General features: G+C 43.6%; 1 protein-coding gene across 2 annotated transcripts; it reads right to left on the reverse strand.

Annotated features, from left to right (window-relative positions):
• Positions 1-3: 3 nt before the first annotated feature.
• On the reverse strand, positions 4-16247 carry LOC120040301 (pleckstrin homology domain-containing family A member 8-like). Of its 2 annotated transcripts, XM_038985501.1 has the most exons (14): positions 16030-16247; positions 15644-15760; positions 14920-15075; positions 12651-12763; positions 12270-12428; positions 11168-11199; positions 9831-9967; positions 8775-9108; positions 7173-7258; positions 6367-6425; positions 5418-5619; positions 5218-5279; positions 1592-1813; positions 4-1558 (listed from the first exon to the last, which is right to left on the reverse strand). In XM_038985501.1, exons 1-13 carry the CDS (start codon positions 16067-16069, stop codon positions 1616-1618), a joined length of 1695 nt encoding a protein of 564 aa, XP_038841429.1. In that variant the 5' UTR covers positions 16070-16247; the 3' UTR covers positions 4-1558; positions 1592-1615. The 2 variants fall into 2 exon arrangements, with proteins under 2 accessions (XP_038841429.1, XP_038841428.1); XM_038985500.1 differs by having other exon boundaries at positions 4-1813.
• Positions 16248-16500: the final 253 nt, after the last annotated feature.

The following is a 16500-nucleotide window of genomic DNA, read 5'->3' on the forward strand; positions in this document are numbered from 1 at the left end:
ACGTACCCATTCACCATTTCATCAAGTTTAATACATATGTAAAAATGCCATCTTATGTACATTCGTATAAATTGTGTTCTGAAACTGTGAGATACAATAGCATAGCAAAAACATTAGCATAGCAAAAACATTAGCATTGACACCAGAAATGCTTCACAACAAGGAATCAGCCTATTGCACATCGGTCAGATCTTCCTGCTTTGTCCAACTGGCTCAGTGCATCTATAACAAGACTGAATTCATGTCCAGAATTAAGAGGCCAAAGTTAGACTGCCTCTATGATAACCACTGTATTATTATTAACCCACACCATCAGTTAGGCCATCAGTCACAGAGAGGAAAGTCAGCTAATAGACTAACAATCTATCCATCATCATGATTGTTAATACATTTTGAATCAAGGCCTTGCTATATATATTCCACTTCAGTTGGCACCTCAGTCGAACCCTTTACATTAAAACATGGACATTTCCATCCATCCATATAGAACATGGTTTATTCCATAAGTTACTCAGACTACATTTAAATGATTAAGATAACGAGGAAAATACTAGTTCATGTTAATGTCACTTGGTAAACAATACATTTGTAGATGAGACAATATGCGAGAATGAGAATGGTTCTGGAGGGAGGAGGTGGGTCATCCATGTAGATACAGTATATTGGTGTATGAGTTCAGCAGGGATCAATACTAACACTGCTACATTACTCTTCAGTGTTGTATGCAGTTCATTACATACAGCCTATGTAAGCGGTCAAATAATGCTGCCAATTATAACAATATCAGCCTCAATTTAAAGTAGAAGTTCATATTTGTGCATTCTCGGCAACCAATGGTGCAGCTGTTCATAATGGAAGTCACAGGAGGGAAAAGAGCCTGAGTCTAAAGTACTGTACACTACATCAAGTACAGTCAGTCACTATAACGGAGTGAAGTGTGCATCCGTCGTCAGGAAATGTGCTCCGTCAGAAGACCACCATTTGTACAACAGTGCACCCTTTGTAATTGGAAGCACTAAGCGTAAACCACTAGAAGGAAAACCTGAAAAAGTCCTCCCTCAAACCTAGTCCCTCTACGGCCATTAGACCTTGCATTGTTCCAGAGTTAGTAATGTGAGACAATACCTCATCTTACACCGAGCATGCTCACACTCAATCACGCCCCTCCATCCTCCGGATGGCTCTGATTGGCTAATCTAGTGAGCATGCTACCTGGGGCTTGACCCTGTTCTCGGGGAGCAAACCAACCAAGCCTACACCTCCAGGGTTAAAGTTTCTGCATCCTGAAGAGGGTTCTCCTCTCCCTCCACACCGTCCTCCTCTGTCAGTGTATCCCAGATGGTCTGAGTCTGAGAGCTCTCTTCCTCCTCTGGTAGTGTCCCTCTCGGGCCACCAGCTGGGGTCTCGTCTCCTCCTCTCGGGCCACCAGCTGGGGTCTCGTCTCCTCCTCTCGGGCCACCAGCTGGGGTCTCGTCTCCTCCTCTCGGGCCACCAGCTGGGGTCTCGTCTCCTCCTCTCGGGCCACCAGCTGGGGTCTCGTCTCCTCCTCTCGGGCCACCAGCTGGGGTCTCGTCTCCTCCTCTCGGGCCACCAGCTGGGGTCTCGTCTCCTCCTCTCAGACCACCTCATCTGACTCCAGGTTGTATTCTTCATACAGGGCATCCAGGATGGCCAGTTGGTTCTCCATGGCAGGCAGGTAGACCCCCAGGTCCCGGTGCATGCCTGTGTTGAATCCTTCTTTCAGTTCATCCCCCTCTCTGGACACCAGAGCCGCCGCAAAGCTGCTGTATGATGGCGCTGCTCGGAGGGCCAGCTGGGAACGGAGAGATGAAGTGTCAATAAGTCTCACACACGAACACACCAAGGTTATTATAGGTTTGTACTTACACTACTGTTCAAAAGTTTGGGGTCACTTAAATGTCCTTGTTTTTGAAAGAAAAGCACTTTTTTGTCCATTAAAATAACATTGTTTATGTTGTAAATAACTATTGTAGCTGGAAACGGCAGACTTTAATGGAATATCTACATAGGCCCATTATCAGCAACCATCACTCCTGTGTTCCAACGGCACGTTGTTAGCTAATCCAAGTTCATAATTTTAAAAGGCTAATTGACCATTAGAAAAACCTTTTGCAATTATGTTAGCACAGCTGAAAACTGTTCTGATTTAAAGAAGCAATAAAACTGGCCTTCTTTAGATTAGTTGAGTATCTGGAGCATCAGCATTTGTGGGTTTGATTACAGGCTCAAAACAATGTGCTTTTCTGGAATTTTGTTTTAGATTCTGTCTCTCACAGTTGAAGTGTACCTATGATAACAATTACAGACATCTACATGCTTTGTAAGTAGGAAAACATGCAAAATCGGCAGTGTATCAAATACTTGTTCTCCCCACTGTATACTGTACAAAAATAAACGCAACATGAAATAATTGCAATGATTTTACTGAGTTAGTTATAAGGAAAATCAGTCAATTGAAATAAATTGCTCATCTTGCTGAGTCATGAAAAAGAGATTAAATCTCAATGAGCCCGGTTAAATAAAAAATTCATTAGGCCCTTATCTATGGATTTCATGTGACTTGGGCAGGGGCGCAACCATGGGAGGGCATAGGCCCAGGCAAACCCACTGGGGAGTGGCTGGTTTCAGACAATCCCACAGGTGAAGAAGCCGGATGTGGACTTCCTGGGCTGGTGTGGTTATACGTGGTCTGCGATTGTGAGGCCGGGTGGACGTACGGCCAAATTCTCTAAAATGATGGAGGGGGCTTATGGTAGAGAAATTAAGATTAAATGCTCTGGTGGACATTCCTGCAGTCAGCATGCCAATTGCACACTCCCTCCGCTTGAGACATCTGTGGCATTGTGTTTGACAAAACTGCACATTTTAGTGGCCTTTTATTGTCCCCAGCACAAGGTGCCCTTGTGTAATGATCATCCTGTTTAATACGCTTCTTGATATGCCACATCTGTCAGGTGGATGGATTATCTTGGCAAGGGAGAAATGCTCAGTATCAGGGATGTAACCAAATTTGTGCACAAAATTTCAGCGAAATAAGCTTTTGTGCCTATGAAAAATCTCTGGAAACTTATTTCAGCTCATGAAACCAAAACTTTACCTGTTGCATTTATATTTTTGTTCAGTATAATATTATTTCAGTTTGTGATATAGGGGTTATATACATTATAAAGAAAACCTTTTTTATAAACAATGGCAACACTGCCATGTTGATCTGAGCCTGTTAGAGAACTACATTAGTGTCCGACTTTCGGCTGTCGCAAATGCATCCCCCCTAACCCTAACCCCCCCCCCCCCCCCCCCATTGTTTTAGACTTACCCCTCAAACCCCTCCTTGACTTCCATCTACAGTTGGTTGTTTTAGACTTACCACTCAAACCCCTCCTTGACTTCCATCTACAGTTGGTTGTTTTAGACTTACCACTCAAACCCCTCCTTGACTTCCATCTACAGTCGGTTGTTTTAGACTTACCACTCAAACCCCTCCTTGACTTCCATTTACAGTTGGTTGTTTTAGACTTACCACTCCTTGACTTCCATCTACAGTTGATTGTTTTAGACTTACCACTCCTTGACTTCCATCTACAGTTGGTTGTTTTAGACTTACCACTCAAACCCCTCCTTGACTTCCATCTACAGTTGGTTGTTTTAGACTTACCACTCCTTGACTTCCATCTACAGTTGGTTGTTTTAGACTTACCACTCAAACCACTCCTTGACTTCCATCTACAGTTGGTTGTTTTAGACTTACCACTCAAACCCCTCCTTGACTTCCATCTACAGTCGGTTGTTTTAGACTCACCACTCAAACCCCTCCTTGACTTCCATCTACAGTTGGTTGTTTTAGACTCACCACTCAAACCCCTCCTTGACTTCCATCTACAGTTGGTTGTTTTAGACTCACCACTCAAACCCCTCCTTGACTTCCATCTACAGTTGGTTGTTTTAGACTTACCACTCAAACCCCTCCTTGACTTCCATCTACAGTTGGTTGTTTTAGACTCACCACTCAAACCCCTCCTTGACTTCCATCTACAGTTGGTTGTTTTAGACTCACCACTCAAACCCCTCCTTGACTTCCATCTACAGTTGGTTGTTTTAGACTTACCACTCAAACCCCTCCTTGACTTCCATCTACAGTTGGTTGTTTTAGACTCACCACTCAAACCCCTCCTTGACTTCCATCTACAGTTGGTTGTTTTAGACTCACCACTCAAACCCCTCCTTGACTTCCATCTACAGTTGGTTGTTTTAGACTCACCACTCAAACCCCTCCTTGACTTCCATCTACAGTTGGTTGTTTTAGACTCACCACTCAAACCCCTCCTTGACTTCCATCTACAGTTGGTTGTTTTAGACTTACCACTCAAACCCCTCCTTGACTTCCATCTACAGTTGGTTGTTTTAGACTTACCACTCAAACCCCTCCTTGACTTCCATCTACAGTTGGTTGTTTTAGACTTACCACTCAAACCCCTCCTTGACTTCCATCTACAGTTGGTTGTTTTAGACTTACCACTCCTTGACTTCCATCTACAGTTGATTGTTTTAGACTTACCACTCAAACCCCTCCTTGACTTCCATCTACAGTTGATTGTTTTAGACTTACCACTCAAACCCCTCCTTGACTTCCATCTACAGTTGGTTGTTTTAGACTTACCACTCAAACCCCTCCTTGACTTCCATCTACAGTCGGTTGTTTTAGACTCACCACTCCTTGACTTCCATCTACAGTTGGTGGTTTTAGACTCACCACTCAAACACACCCAATATCTGCAGTGCTGCTCCTCATCTTGCTGAGTCTCCCTTTGACTTTATAATTTAATCTCAATGTGACCCGCCAGATTCAGAAGCTTGAAAACACCATTAGAAAAAAATCCTTAAACCCCATTTTTGCCTCCCCCAAAAATGAAAAATGAACATAATTCATGTTCTTATTTTAGTTGGTTTTGGAGTCAGAGATAAGTTTCAGTATAGGTTTTCAAACAGGTTTGTTAATTATTTTATTTCCGTTTACTAAATAGTTTTTTTCCTTGATTACTTTGTTTCAGTTGACTATAATAGCCTTAGTGTACGTACGCACAGACACATGCCCGCCCGCCCAAGTGGGCATGATCTTATGTTGGGATACTTTTTCCAACTATAAACTGCTTCCTTAAAAAAAAAGAGCTTGAAGACTGATTATCAAGTATTACTCACAGCAAATACACCTCGCACAACCCATCCATGATACTGCCGCAGACTCCGTCCATAAGCATTACCTGAATGGACGAGGGAGGGGAGTGTGTTAGGAATACAGAGGACATTATGTAATACACTATATGACATCAAACCAAAAGAGGACTATCACCTAACCATTGTGTGTGTGTGTGTACCACGGTGTTGCGATGCTAACTCACCCAGCGCTCCGGGGATATCCCTTTCCCCAGAGTTGACCAGGGACAGGAACTCCTTGAGGAACTTGAGTCCTCGTTTGAGCCACAGCAGGGCCTCGGTGGCTGAGTTGCGGACGCGGGCCACACCGGTCTGCACCTCATGGAGCACTATGGTCTGCAGTGTGGGGAAGCTGCCCGGGTCCGACGACAGCTTCTGGTGGATCTTCTACAGACAGCCACACAGAGAGACAGAAGGACTTGTCGTCATAAAGACAATGTCTGCCGACCAAATGGCACCCTATTCCCTTTATAGTGCACTGTGTGTGCCCTGGTCAAAAGTAGTGCACTACATAGGGAATAGGGTGCCGTTTGTTACGCAGCCCCAGCAGTTCTTATAGGTTTCTAAATCTGGTTGGTCGTGTCGTGTTGCCACTTAACAGGTTTACTTGTTCCATGACAACACTGGGAACCATAGCTTGTTATTTCTTGGTGGCGGTAGAGTAAAATACTTCTGTTAAAGCTCTGCTAGTGAAATGTTCCTGTGCTTTACACACAGCACTGCCTAATGACATATCACTTTCCCCTTCCAGCACAGCAACTGTTAGAACAGTCTTTGTTTAGAGTGTATTCTGCCCAACTGAAGAGCTCACAGGGCAGGTTAAGGACCCTATTCCCTCTGTAGTGCACTACACTACCGTATATAGGGAATAGGGTGCCATTTGGGACAGACCCGGTGGGTGTAAAAGTCCATTTGGTCCCATTGTAACTGCATGGAGGGAGGAGAGTCCCTCTTGTGGTCATTTAGAGAACTGTTGATACCAGACAGGCTTATACAACATCTGCACCCAGAATGTTATGCTGATTTGAGCAGCTTTTAAAAAAAGGTAGGTTTTAGTAAACTTAATCTAACTTTAATTTCCTGTAATGTAAAAATCTAACATTGTTCTAAACTCAAGACAGCCTTTCCTCTTACCTTGATGTTGCCCGTAAAATCCATTTTTACTGGACCAAATACTGTGGATCCTAGTTTGTCTGAGGAGAGAGAGTCCAATGTCACTTCAATGCTGGATATTTTTGTTACACTATTGTTTGTCTTTGTGGGGCGGTTTCACGGACACATATTAAGGCTAGTCCTGGACTAAAAAAACAGTTTGACAGAGAATCTCCATTAAATGCTCTTTTGCATCAAGAATGTGTGTTAATCTGTGTCCGGGACCCCCCCCCCCCCCCCGGTGTTTTATTCCCCAGTAACCTTTACAAACTGATGTAGACTTCAATAGAAGAGTAAATTGACAAAACAACTAAGTATAACATGGAAGAGATCGTAAGCCTGGAGGATCCAGAGCAATGTGTGTAACATACAATACATACCAGTAGCTGTCTATAGTTTATCACAGTGACATGCATTACGGTGGGTCGGATCACACGAACAATGGACAGAGGGAGGGGTGTTGTATGACTTCAAGATGGATTACACACTCCAGACTCACATACAGACACCCTCCCAGGAAACCCATCCACTTGATTAGTAAGAGAAAGAAATGCCTCCAGTCAACCAGAGAACACATCCAATAGGATGATCAATTAGATGCAGACGAGGAGAGAGCAGTATGAACGTGTGAGAGGAGACTGAAGGAAACATTATGGATAGAGCATGCACCATCACCAGGTGGAAAAGATTATTGACAACATGTTTCAGAAAAGATGGTATGATTGAAAAAAAAAAAAATGAAAAAAAAAGATGGACGAAGAGACAGATGAGTGAAGTGACCATCCTACCTAATACAGGCACTATCGCATAGCATGAGTCCAAAAAGGCTTGTGTAGGAATACCACTGTCACCGTCCAGTCTTATATCACTAAATCTAAAGGGAAGTCAGAGAGATTCAAACAAGGGGAGATATTAGTGAGGTCCAGCATCGACAACCTTTATTTCATTCAATCAAACCAAAACAGAAACAGATACAACCAAAGTCAAAGACAGCCTCCACACAAGACCATGCTGTCAGGCTATTGGGTGATTTGATACTTGTTTTGAGTTCTTGTCTCTCACTAAGATACACCTGTATAATAAATAATTCTAATGTATCAAAAGCATATCTGCTATGTTCCCCAACCTCTACGGCATTGTTCTAAGGATTTCATTTACACTAGTTCTGTGTTCGATGTTTACTGCACTTAAACACGTTAACACTGCTTACATTGTCTCTCCCCGTCATTGGAATACTGTAATATCACAACATCATGGTTATGATCATTCATATCACAGTTATGATCATTCATATCACAGTTATGATCATTCAAATCCTATCTTAATGCTGAATAACACTGTTAAAAAGGGGCTTTCAAATGTCATCCAAAAGAAAAGAAAGAGTTAAATGATTACCCAATTTCTTTTAAAATCAGATGAGGGCATCTCTGTAATAGTCATGTGATCAACAGAGAACACACCAGTGTAAAACTTGTTATATGTTCAAATGGGTTTAAAAAGTCATAAAACTTGCTATGTTTTAACCTAGTCAGTCATTAACAGCAACAGAGTTGGCAAGAGCACAAAGATCTGGGACCAGGCTAGTTCTCCCTTTTTGTTTTCGCACAGGCATGGAAAAATGACCTTTGCCCTTTCATACCCAAAGCATTAGCATTGGACCTAAACAGTATATATGAGAGTAGCACAATTCACAGCATAATCTGATCACACTAAATACATTAATTTCAATAATAAATACCTCATTGTGTAATCAACATCATTACAGTACCTAGAATAATTATAGGAAACATGGGGATTAATCGATTAGTGTATGTGTTGGTCCTTGTTCTGTCTAGTTACTGCTTGTGAAATATTAGCATTGACCGCAGTAGTAAAACACCTACACTCTGGGGTGAAGTTTTCCCCGAGTTACAGATCTAGGATCAGCTTCCCCTCCCCCAATCCTACAATGCAACAAGTGAAATCTAGGCAAGCCTAAATATCTTACGTTGACTTTTCCTTCTTTTTCCCCCGTACCAGTCTAATTGTGCATATTCTAACCAAAAACATGCTTAATACAAGTAATTTCTCTTATTTCAAGATATTTAGCAAAATATTTGACCTTAATACAATGATGTCTATGCGTTCAATATGAAGGAAGTTGGAGGTAGTTTCATGAGCCAATGCTAACTAGCTTAGCGCAAAGAAAATGTCTTCTGCAGCTAGCATGCTAGCAGATACCCAAGACTTCCAGTCTTTGAGCTAACGCTACATTGCCAAAATCCCAAACTATCCCTTTAACCATTAGTGGGGGAAATGCAAAACTGACCACAGATCAGCATTCTAGGGTCAACTTCACCCTACACCGTAAGGTCTACAGTATGTGTCCCTCCTGCGGTGTGTCCCCATACCTGTGACTCATCGTACTGAAGAATGTGTCCACCTGCTCTGTCTCCTCCTCCTCCCTCTCTTCTTCCTGAGGCTGGGAAGGCTGCTCCTCTTCCAGCTTGGCTTCCGCTTGGTCAGTGACAGCTTCCTGTTGGTTCTGGGTCACTTCCTGTTTCTCTTCTTCTTGGGCATTCCTCATTTCCTGCTCCACCTCTTTGAATTCCTCCTCCTCTTCCTGCTGCGCTGGTTGGTCGGTGTGTTCTGGGTCAGGGTTTGTGTGGGTGGTTTGGGTAGTGGCCTCCTCTTCCACTGCAGACTCCTCTGGGCCCTGGTGGTCTCCGCCGGCTGGGCTATGTTCTGTATGGCACAGAGACACACACACAGCATGTTAACAAATGTTCTGTTCCAGTTGGCATGTATGAGCCATAGCAACTGGCATGTGAAACCCATTCAAGCAGAATTGTCAATGCCATTTCAAGGGGAACTCTAAACCACTACCTTAACAGTATCTAGGTGTGCCATATTGTGAAAGAAGCACTTTCTAAGTTCCACATTTATCATGTGCCAGTGATACATCTGGCTTCGTACATTGGGGTCCGTCATTTTACTCAACGTTAAGATAAATATAATAAAGCTGCTGGGCATCCATCATTGTCTCCCATCTAGAAGACATTACTTTACCAACTTCAGCTGGTCCTCTTTCTACAGAACTCTAGAAGACATTACTTTACCAACTTCAGCTGGTCCTCTTTCTACAGAACTCTAGAAGACATTACTTTACCAACTTAAGCTGGTCCTCTTTCTACAGAACTCTAGAAGACATTACTTTACCAACTTCAGCTGGTCCTCTTTCTACAGAACTCTAGAAGACATTACTTTACCAACTTCAGCTGGTCCTCTTTCTACAGAACTCTAGAAGACATTACTTTACCAACTTCAGCTGGTCCTCTTTCTACAGAACTCTAGAAGACATTACTTTACCAACTTCAGCTGGTCCTCTTTCTACAGAACTTTGTGTGTGTGTGTGTGTGTGTATGTGTACACGTACATTTGAAAGGGCAAGTGTATTTAAATGAGACCTGTTGGGGGTGTTTGGGTGGTTCTCTCAGGGAGCGTGTCTGGTCCGTCTCGTTGGTCTGGTCCCTCTGCTCCACAGTCAAGGCTCTGGTTGTCATGTGTTACAGATCCTCCTGAGATTTCTTTACACTCCCTGTGTCTGGAGAACAAGACAATAACCCCCTACATCCCAGAGAACAAGACAATAACCCCCCCCACATCCCAGAGAACAAGACAATAACCCCCCCCACATCCCAGAGAACAAGACAATAACCCCCCCCACATCCCAGAGATCAAGACAATAACCCCCCCCACATCCCAGAGATCAAGACAATAACCCCCCCCCACATCCCAGAGATCAAGACAATAACCCCCCCCCACATCCCGGAGAGAACAAGACAATAACCCCCCCCCCACATCCCGGAGAGAACAAGACAATAACCCCCCCCCCACATCCCGGAGAGAACAAGACAATAACCCCCCCCACATCCCGGAGAGAACAAGACAATAACCCCCCCCACATCCCGGAGAGAACAAGACAATAACCCCCCCCACATCCCGGAGAACAAGACAATAACCCCCCCACATCCCGGAGAACAAGACAATAACCCCCCCACATCCCGGAGAACAAGACAATAACCCCCCCACATCCCGGAGAACAAGACAATAACCCCCCCACATCCCGGAGAACAAGACAATAACCCCCCCACATCCCGGAGAACAAGACAATAACCCCCCCACATCCCGGAGAACAAGACAATAACCCCCCCACATCCCGGAGAACAAGACAATAACCCCCCCACATCCCGGAGAACAAGACAATAACCCCCCCACATCCCGGAGAACAAGACAATAACCCCCCCACATCCCGGAGAACAAGACAATAACCCCCCCACATCCCAGAGAACAAGACAATAACCCCCCCACATCCCAGAGAACAAGACAATAACCCCCCACATCCCAGAGAACAAGACAATAACCCCCCACATCCCGGAGAACAAGACAATAACCCCCCCACATCCCGGAGAACAAGACAATAACCCCCCCACATCCCGGAGAACAAGACAATAACCCCCCCACATCCCGGAAAACAAGACAATAACCCCCCACATCCCGGAGAACAAGACAATAACCCCCCACATCCCGGAGAACAAGACAATAACCCCCCCACATCCCGGAGAACAAGACAATGACCCCCCCACAGAGTTATCATAGATACATATCTAATGCTGTAGTTTCAGCAGTTAGTGGACATGTAACAATTCATGGAAGATGGAGATAAGGGAGTGCTGGTGTAAAGGTTGAGATCGTGAGCAACAAGTTAGCTTCAAACCAAACTTCTGAAAAGAGAGCCACCTACTTTTCCTGATTTGATTGATTGACAGGTTTGACCTGTGGAACAAAGAATATAGCACATTAGCCAAAGACAGAGCAGTATGAAGATAAAACGTTGGCTAGCTAAGCTCATGTGTAGAATCACGGTCGTCTTGCACCAAACTGAGCATGTGCAGGCCGCCAAATCAAAAGGTAGTCCTTCGATAGATACGTTGTTTTTGACAAAAATGAAAACATCCTTTTGTCACGAGGTTGGAGTAATAACATGTTAAACTACTTAAGATATTGGCTCCAATCTAGGGTGAGCCTTTAGATTGAGAAAATTAACAACTAAAGAATCATTTTCCACTTCTCTCAAGACTTTTAAAAACGCCAAATCCCAGCCTGGTCTGTTTGATCTGTTTCGAAAGCGTTCTCGGAAGTTTCACAATGTTGCACCTCTGGGTTTAGAAACTCTTAGGTCAATATGGATCTTACGGTCATTTCAGAATCAAACCTAGAATTGCCCTTATACCCATAGAATTACATAAAATAGAACCCTCAAATGGACATTGCACCGTAGCAACATAACTAAACATCTGCCATCTGTCAGGATTTAAACTCTCTCCACAGATAGAACAATGAGACATATTTCACCGGATGTATAAATGTGAAGCATCCGGTTGGAGTTTCCACTCACTACCAAATACGGTGGTGAGAGGAAGCCCAGCGGCCGGCAGTGGGTGAAGACGGAACGAGATGGATTTTGGCCGACATTCTGCTCATTTTCTCATCAATTAAACATTTGATCTCAATACAGTTCTGTTACCAAAACTAAAATATGTTACAAACAGAGTGGACTAAGTTTTGTAGACTTTACTGTTTGCCAAAGTTTTTAAATTGTTGTTACTTAGGAGTGCAAATTCAAATTGAGTTGTTGCACATGCTCACTTCAGTGTAGGCATTCCCTAATGCAAAGGAATGCTAGAACGCGCCAATAGGATCTCGCTAGTTCGTGTTTGGCTCTGCCCACCTCCTTGCTTGTTCTGCCCACTATGACTCATTTGTTCCCATTTGAAACGACGGGCTGTGGTCTATCTTGGTTTAGTTATAAAAAACCTTTGGTATCTCTATGCGTACGCTGGTACCTTCTGGGGTTTGATGGTTGCCACGGGAGGTGACCCGGGTGGGGTCTTTGTGGCCTGGTCTGAGCTGAAGGTGCGGTTGGCGATCAGCATGCACTCCTCCAACGTCTTGATGAAGGTGGTGCATGTAGACTTCACCATGGTGCCAGGGTTCTCCCCAGCCTGAAACAGACACACAGATATACACAACCATCAACTCCTAAGCAGATTGCTTATGCCATTGCTTATCCCTTGCTTGTACTGTAAAAGTGACTGGCCATTTGCATAGCAACATAATCCACTGGCGCTTCAAACAGAGCATACATACTGAACTCAGTGAGAAAAAGTTATGGTTGCACAGAGAGTAAATAGGCCATTGAAACCTCACCCCGTCTTCTGTCTTACCTCCTCATTCTCCTCACTGTCCTTGATCTGGTTAACTTGCTGGAGGAGAAGGTCACAGTACAGCCTCAACTCTGACATCTTGGTCTTAAGAGCCTCTGTGTTCTCCTGGTGTTCTGATGGAGAGAGAGAGACATGTGATGTCACTTCTTGAAAATATCCTTGGTTGTGTTATGTGAATATTTAAGATGAATAAAGATCATATTCTCTGCATACATTTCCCTCTCTATAATACACAATGTCCAGTGTTCTGTTGGTGGCTCTCTATAATACACAATGTCCAGTGTTCTGTTGGTGGCTCTCTATAATACACAATGTCCAGTGTTCTGTTGGTGGCTCTCTATAATACACAATGTCCAGTGTTCTGTTGGTGGCTCTCTATAATACACAATGTCCAGTGTTCTGTTGGTGGCTCTCTATAATACACAATGGCCAGTGTTCAGTTGGTGGCTCTCTATAATACACAATGTCCAGTGTTCTGTTGGTGGCTCTCTATAATACACAATGTCCAGTGTTCTGTTGGTGGCTCTCTATAATACACAATGTCCAGTGTTCTGTTGGTGGCTCTCTATAATACACAATGTCCAGTGTTCTGTTGGTGGCTCTCTATAATACACAATGTCCAGTGTTCTGTTGGTGGCTCTCTATAATACACAATGTCCAGTGTTCTGTTGGTGGCTCTCTATAATACACAATGTCCAGTGTTCTGTTGGTGGCTCTCTATAATACACAATGGCCAGTGTTCTGTTGGTGGCTCTCTATAATACACCATGTCCAGTTGGTGGCTCTCTATAATACACCATGTCCAGTTGGTGGCTCTCTATAATACACCATGTCCAGTTGGTGGCTCTCTATAATACACAATGTTCTGTTGGTGGCTCTCTATAATACACAATGTTCTGTTGGTGGCTCTCTATAATACACAATGTTCTGTTGGTGGCTCTCTATAATACACAATGTTCTGTTGGTGGCTCTCTATAATACACAATGTCCAGGGTCCAGTTGGTGGCTCTCTATAATACACAATGTCCAGGGTCCAGTTGGTGGCTCTCTATAATACACAATGTCCAGGGTCCAGTTGGTGGCTCTCTATAATACACAATGTCCAGGGTCCAGTTGGTGGCTCTCTATAATACACAATGTCCAGGGTCCAGTTGGTGGCTCTCTATAATACACAATGTCCAGGGTCCAGTTGGTGGCTCTCTATAATACACAATGTCCAGGGTCCAGTTGGTGGCTCTCTATAATACACAATGTTCTGTTGGTGGCTCTCTATAATACACAATGTTCTGTTGGTGGCTCTCGGGTTGATGGTCACTAGACTGGATGCTGTATGTTACGGATTAAACTCATATCTGTTGATAGTGATTGACGCCAGACTGGAGGTACAAGGACTAAACACACTGATTATTATTGTGTTGTCTGAAACACTGTGATTCTGTAGAAGCTGACAGTCACTGCCTTTTGTTTGGACTTCATACAAGCCTTCTGGGCTGGTGTTTACAGAACAGCTGTCTGCTGATTAGGATTTAGTCTCAGAGAAGGCCAGGTAGACATTTCCTCTGCTGCTGTGCTGGAGGCTGTAACTTGTAATAAACAGGATTGCTTTAACTGAGACTGCTCTTCTCTTTTGTTCACCTGGAAATTCATTTTACTGGTTACATCCCAAATGACACCCTATTCCCTATTTAGTGCACTACTTTTGACCAGGGCCAATGGGCAAGTAGTGCACTATATGGGAATAGATGCCATTTGGGATGTGGAGGTTCTCACTTACTTGCTGTAGATCATCAACTAGTCAGCAGCGGAACAATTTTTTTATTGAGCGGGGCCGGAACATAATAAAAATAATAAAAATTAAAAAAATGATCGCAAGAATCCCCAAAATATATTTGACTAAAACATAATCATTTCAAACCTTGCTTACATTTATACGATCACATCTCTATTATGCGTGGGAATACTTTGGACATGAGACTGTAAAATCGGTTCCAACAAATAAACACCTTGTTTTGGGGGTTTTTTGCTCAGAAAACTTTGTCCCTCCCTCGGGCCACCAGTTGAGGAATATAAACACATTCATTTCATGAAGTCAGTTGGAAAGCTTTTAACAGGTCACCCATGTAGACCTACATGTCCATGACAGGCACCAGGCTACAACAGGTAAAACCAAGCCAAATTAAATACCCACATAACAGCATGAAATCGTGTTTCACTCAAGCTATTGTGTGTTTTCAGACTTGTTTGGAGTAACCCAAACCTATCACCTTACCTTTCTCTCTCTTGGTTCGGTTGTCTGTCAGGCAGGCCTTTGCAGATCCCAACGCGACCAGCCATTTCTGCCTCTCCGCTGCGTTGATGGCTCTGAGGTAGAAGTACTGTTCTCCAGGGATGGTCAGGTCAACCCGTGTGAAGTCAGAGGAGTGGACTAGCAGGGAGAGATGGTGGAAGAGAGAGAAAGACAGAAAGTGGGTAAACCCCAGTTAACAGCAAGGGGTAGGACAGTGGTTCCCAACCTTTTTTGGTTACTGTACCACCAACTGAATTTAGCTCTGCCTGGAGTACCCCTGAAGTACACCCTTATGTGTATTTTACCAGTAGGTCTATGGGCTCATGAGTCTTCAAGTACCCCCTGTGGATAGGCCAAGTACCCCAGGTTGGGAACCACTGGTGTAGGATAAATTTTGGCAATCATATGTGGTTGTTATGTTGTCTATACTTTGTCTGCCTTTGTATATTCCACTTAATTTGTACACTAGAGCGGTTCTATGTGTTGGGTCATGGGTCACATGTATATAGGCACACAGGTAAACAGGAAGTGGGAAAGAGTTTTTCCAAATGGAAGGTTTGGGACTAAAACAATATAGACTAAGCTTCAGATTGACTCTTCAGTAGGGTGTAGCCTATCTAGTTCAAAGGACCGCAACAGTTAGCATGTTGTCATAATACAGGCCACTGTGTCTTTACCAAGCCAATAATAGCTACCAAGTACCAACCTTGTATTTCACACACTGAGATCTTGATGCTTCCCTTGCATCCTTTCCAGGAATCCTCTTGCGAGTCATAGTAGGACAAAGTCCCTCCTTCCAGTACAAACCAGCGAGGCTGCCAACCTGGAGAAAAGGATGTTGATAACTATAACCACTGTGAAAAACAACTTTCACTATTCATTGTAACCTGTAGTAGCTAGCTAACAGAGCAAGACATATAACCATATGACTCAGTGCCATCCAATGACAATTAGCTAACTAGCTAGCTAAGGTTAGATCATGTTGTTTTTCTGTCTGATTACTTGTCCAGCTAGTTGTTAGCTAGCTAGCTAACAATCTGATTCAAAGCTGACTTATTCAGAAGCTCAGTTAGCTGCTTAGTTTCTACATACCACTTATGTAATTTGTCCACTTGTATAGGATTCCCTCCATTCTTCATCTGTTTCTGAGGTTCATTACTTGTTTATTAGAACAAGACGCCGGCCACAGCTGATCCTGGAGACTCAATTGAATTACCAAGTAAGATTTTCGGAAATAAAGGACCCGTTTCATTTGGATACGACAGAAAAGTACGTAAGTCATACATGAATGGGATTCCATGTGATCGCGTGAGATCCCGCCCAGTCATATGACGTCAAATGGATTTGCGTTTTAGGGCCTGTGGACGTGACAATGTGGGAGGAACTATGTATGTCCTCCAATGAACAGAAACTATTTAGAAATTGGGTGCGGCTTCCAAAAATTCTCTCCAATCGCAAAAAAGGTGGTCTCACAAATGAACAAGGGAAACATTTTGCAAGTACCCCTCTCAGTTTGACTGCCACGTAGCTATCAATTGATCTAGACTCCATGCAGGTTTGTTG

This window comes from Salvelinus namaycush, unplaced genomic scaffold (assembly GCF_016432855.1).
Source record: "Salvelinus namaycush isolate Seneca unplaced genomic scaffold, SaNama_1.0 Scaffold34, whole genome shotgun sequence".
Lineage (NCBI taxonomy): Eukaryota > Metazoa > Chordata > Actinopteri > Salmoniformes > Salmonidae > Salvelinus > Salvelinus namaycush.

Coding starts and splice junctions, on each gene's coding strand:
- LOC120040301 (XM_038985501.1), bottom strand. CDS start 16,069: ATGGAGGGAATCCTATACAAGTGGACAAATTACATAAGTG. Junction 15,761..16,029: donor GTGGACAAATTACATAAGTG/GTATGTAGAAAC, acceptor CCTTTTCTCCAG/GTTGGCAGCCTCGCTGGTTT. Junction 6,426..7,172: donor TGCGATAGTGCCTGTATTAG/GTAGGATGGTCA, acceptor CTCTCTCCTCAG/ACAAACTAGGATCCACAGTA.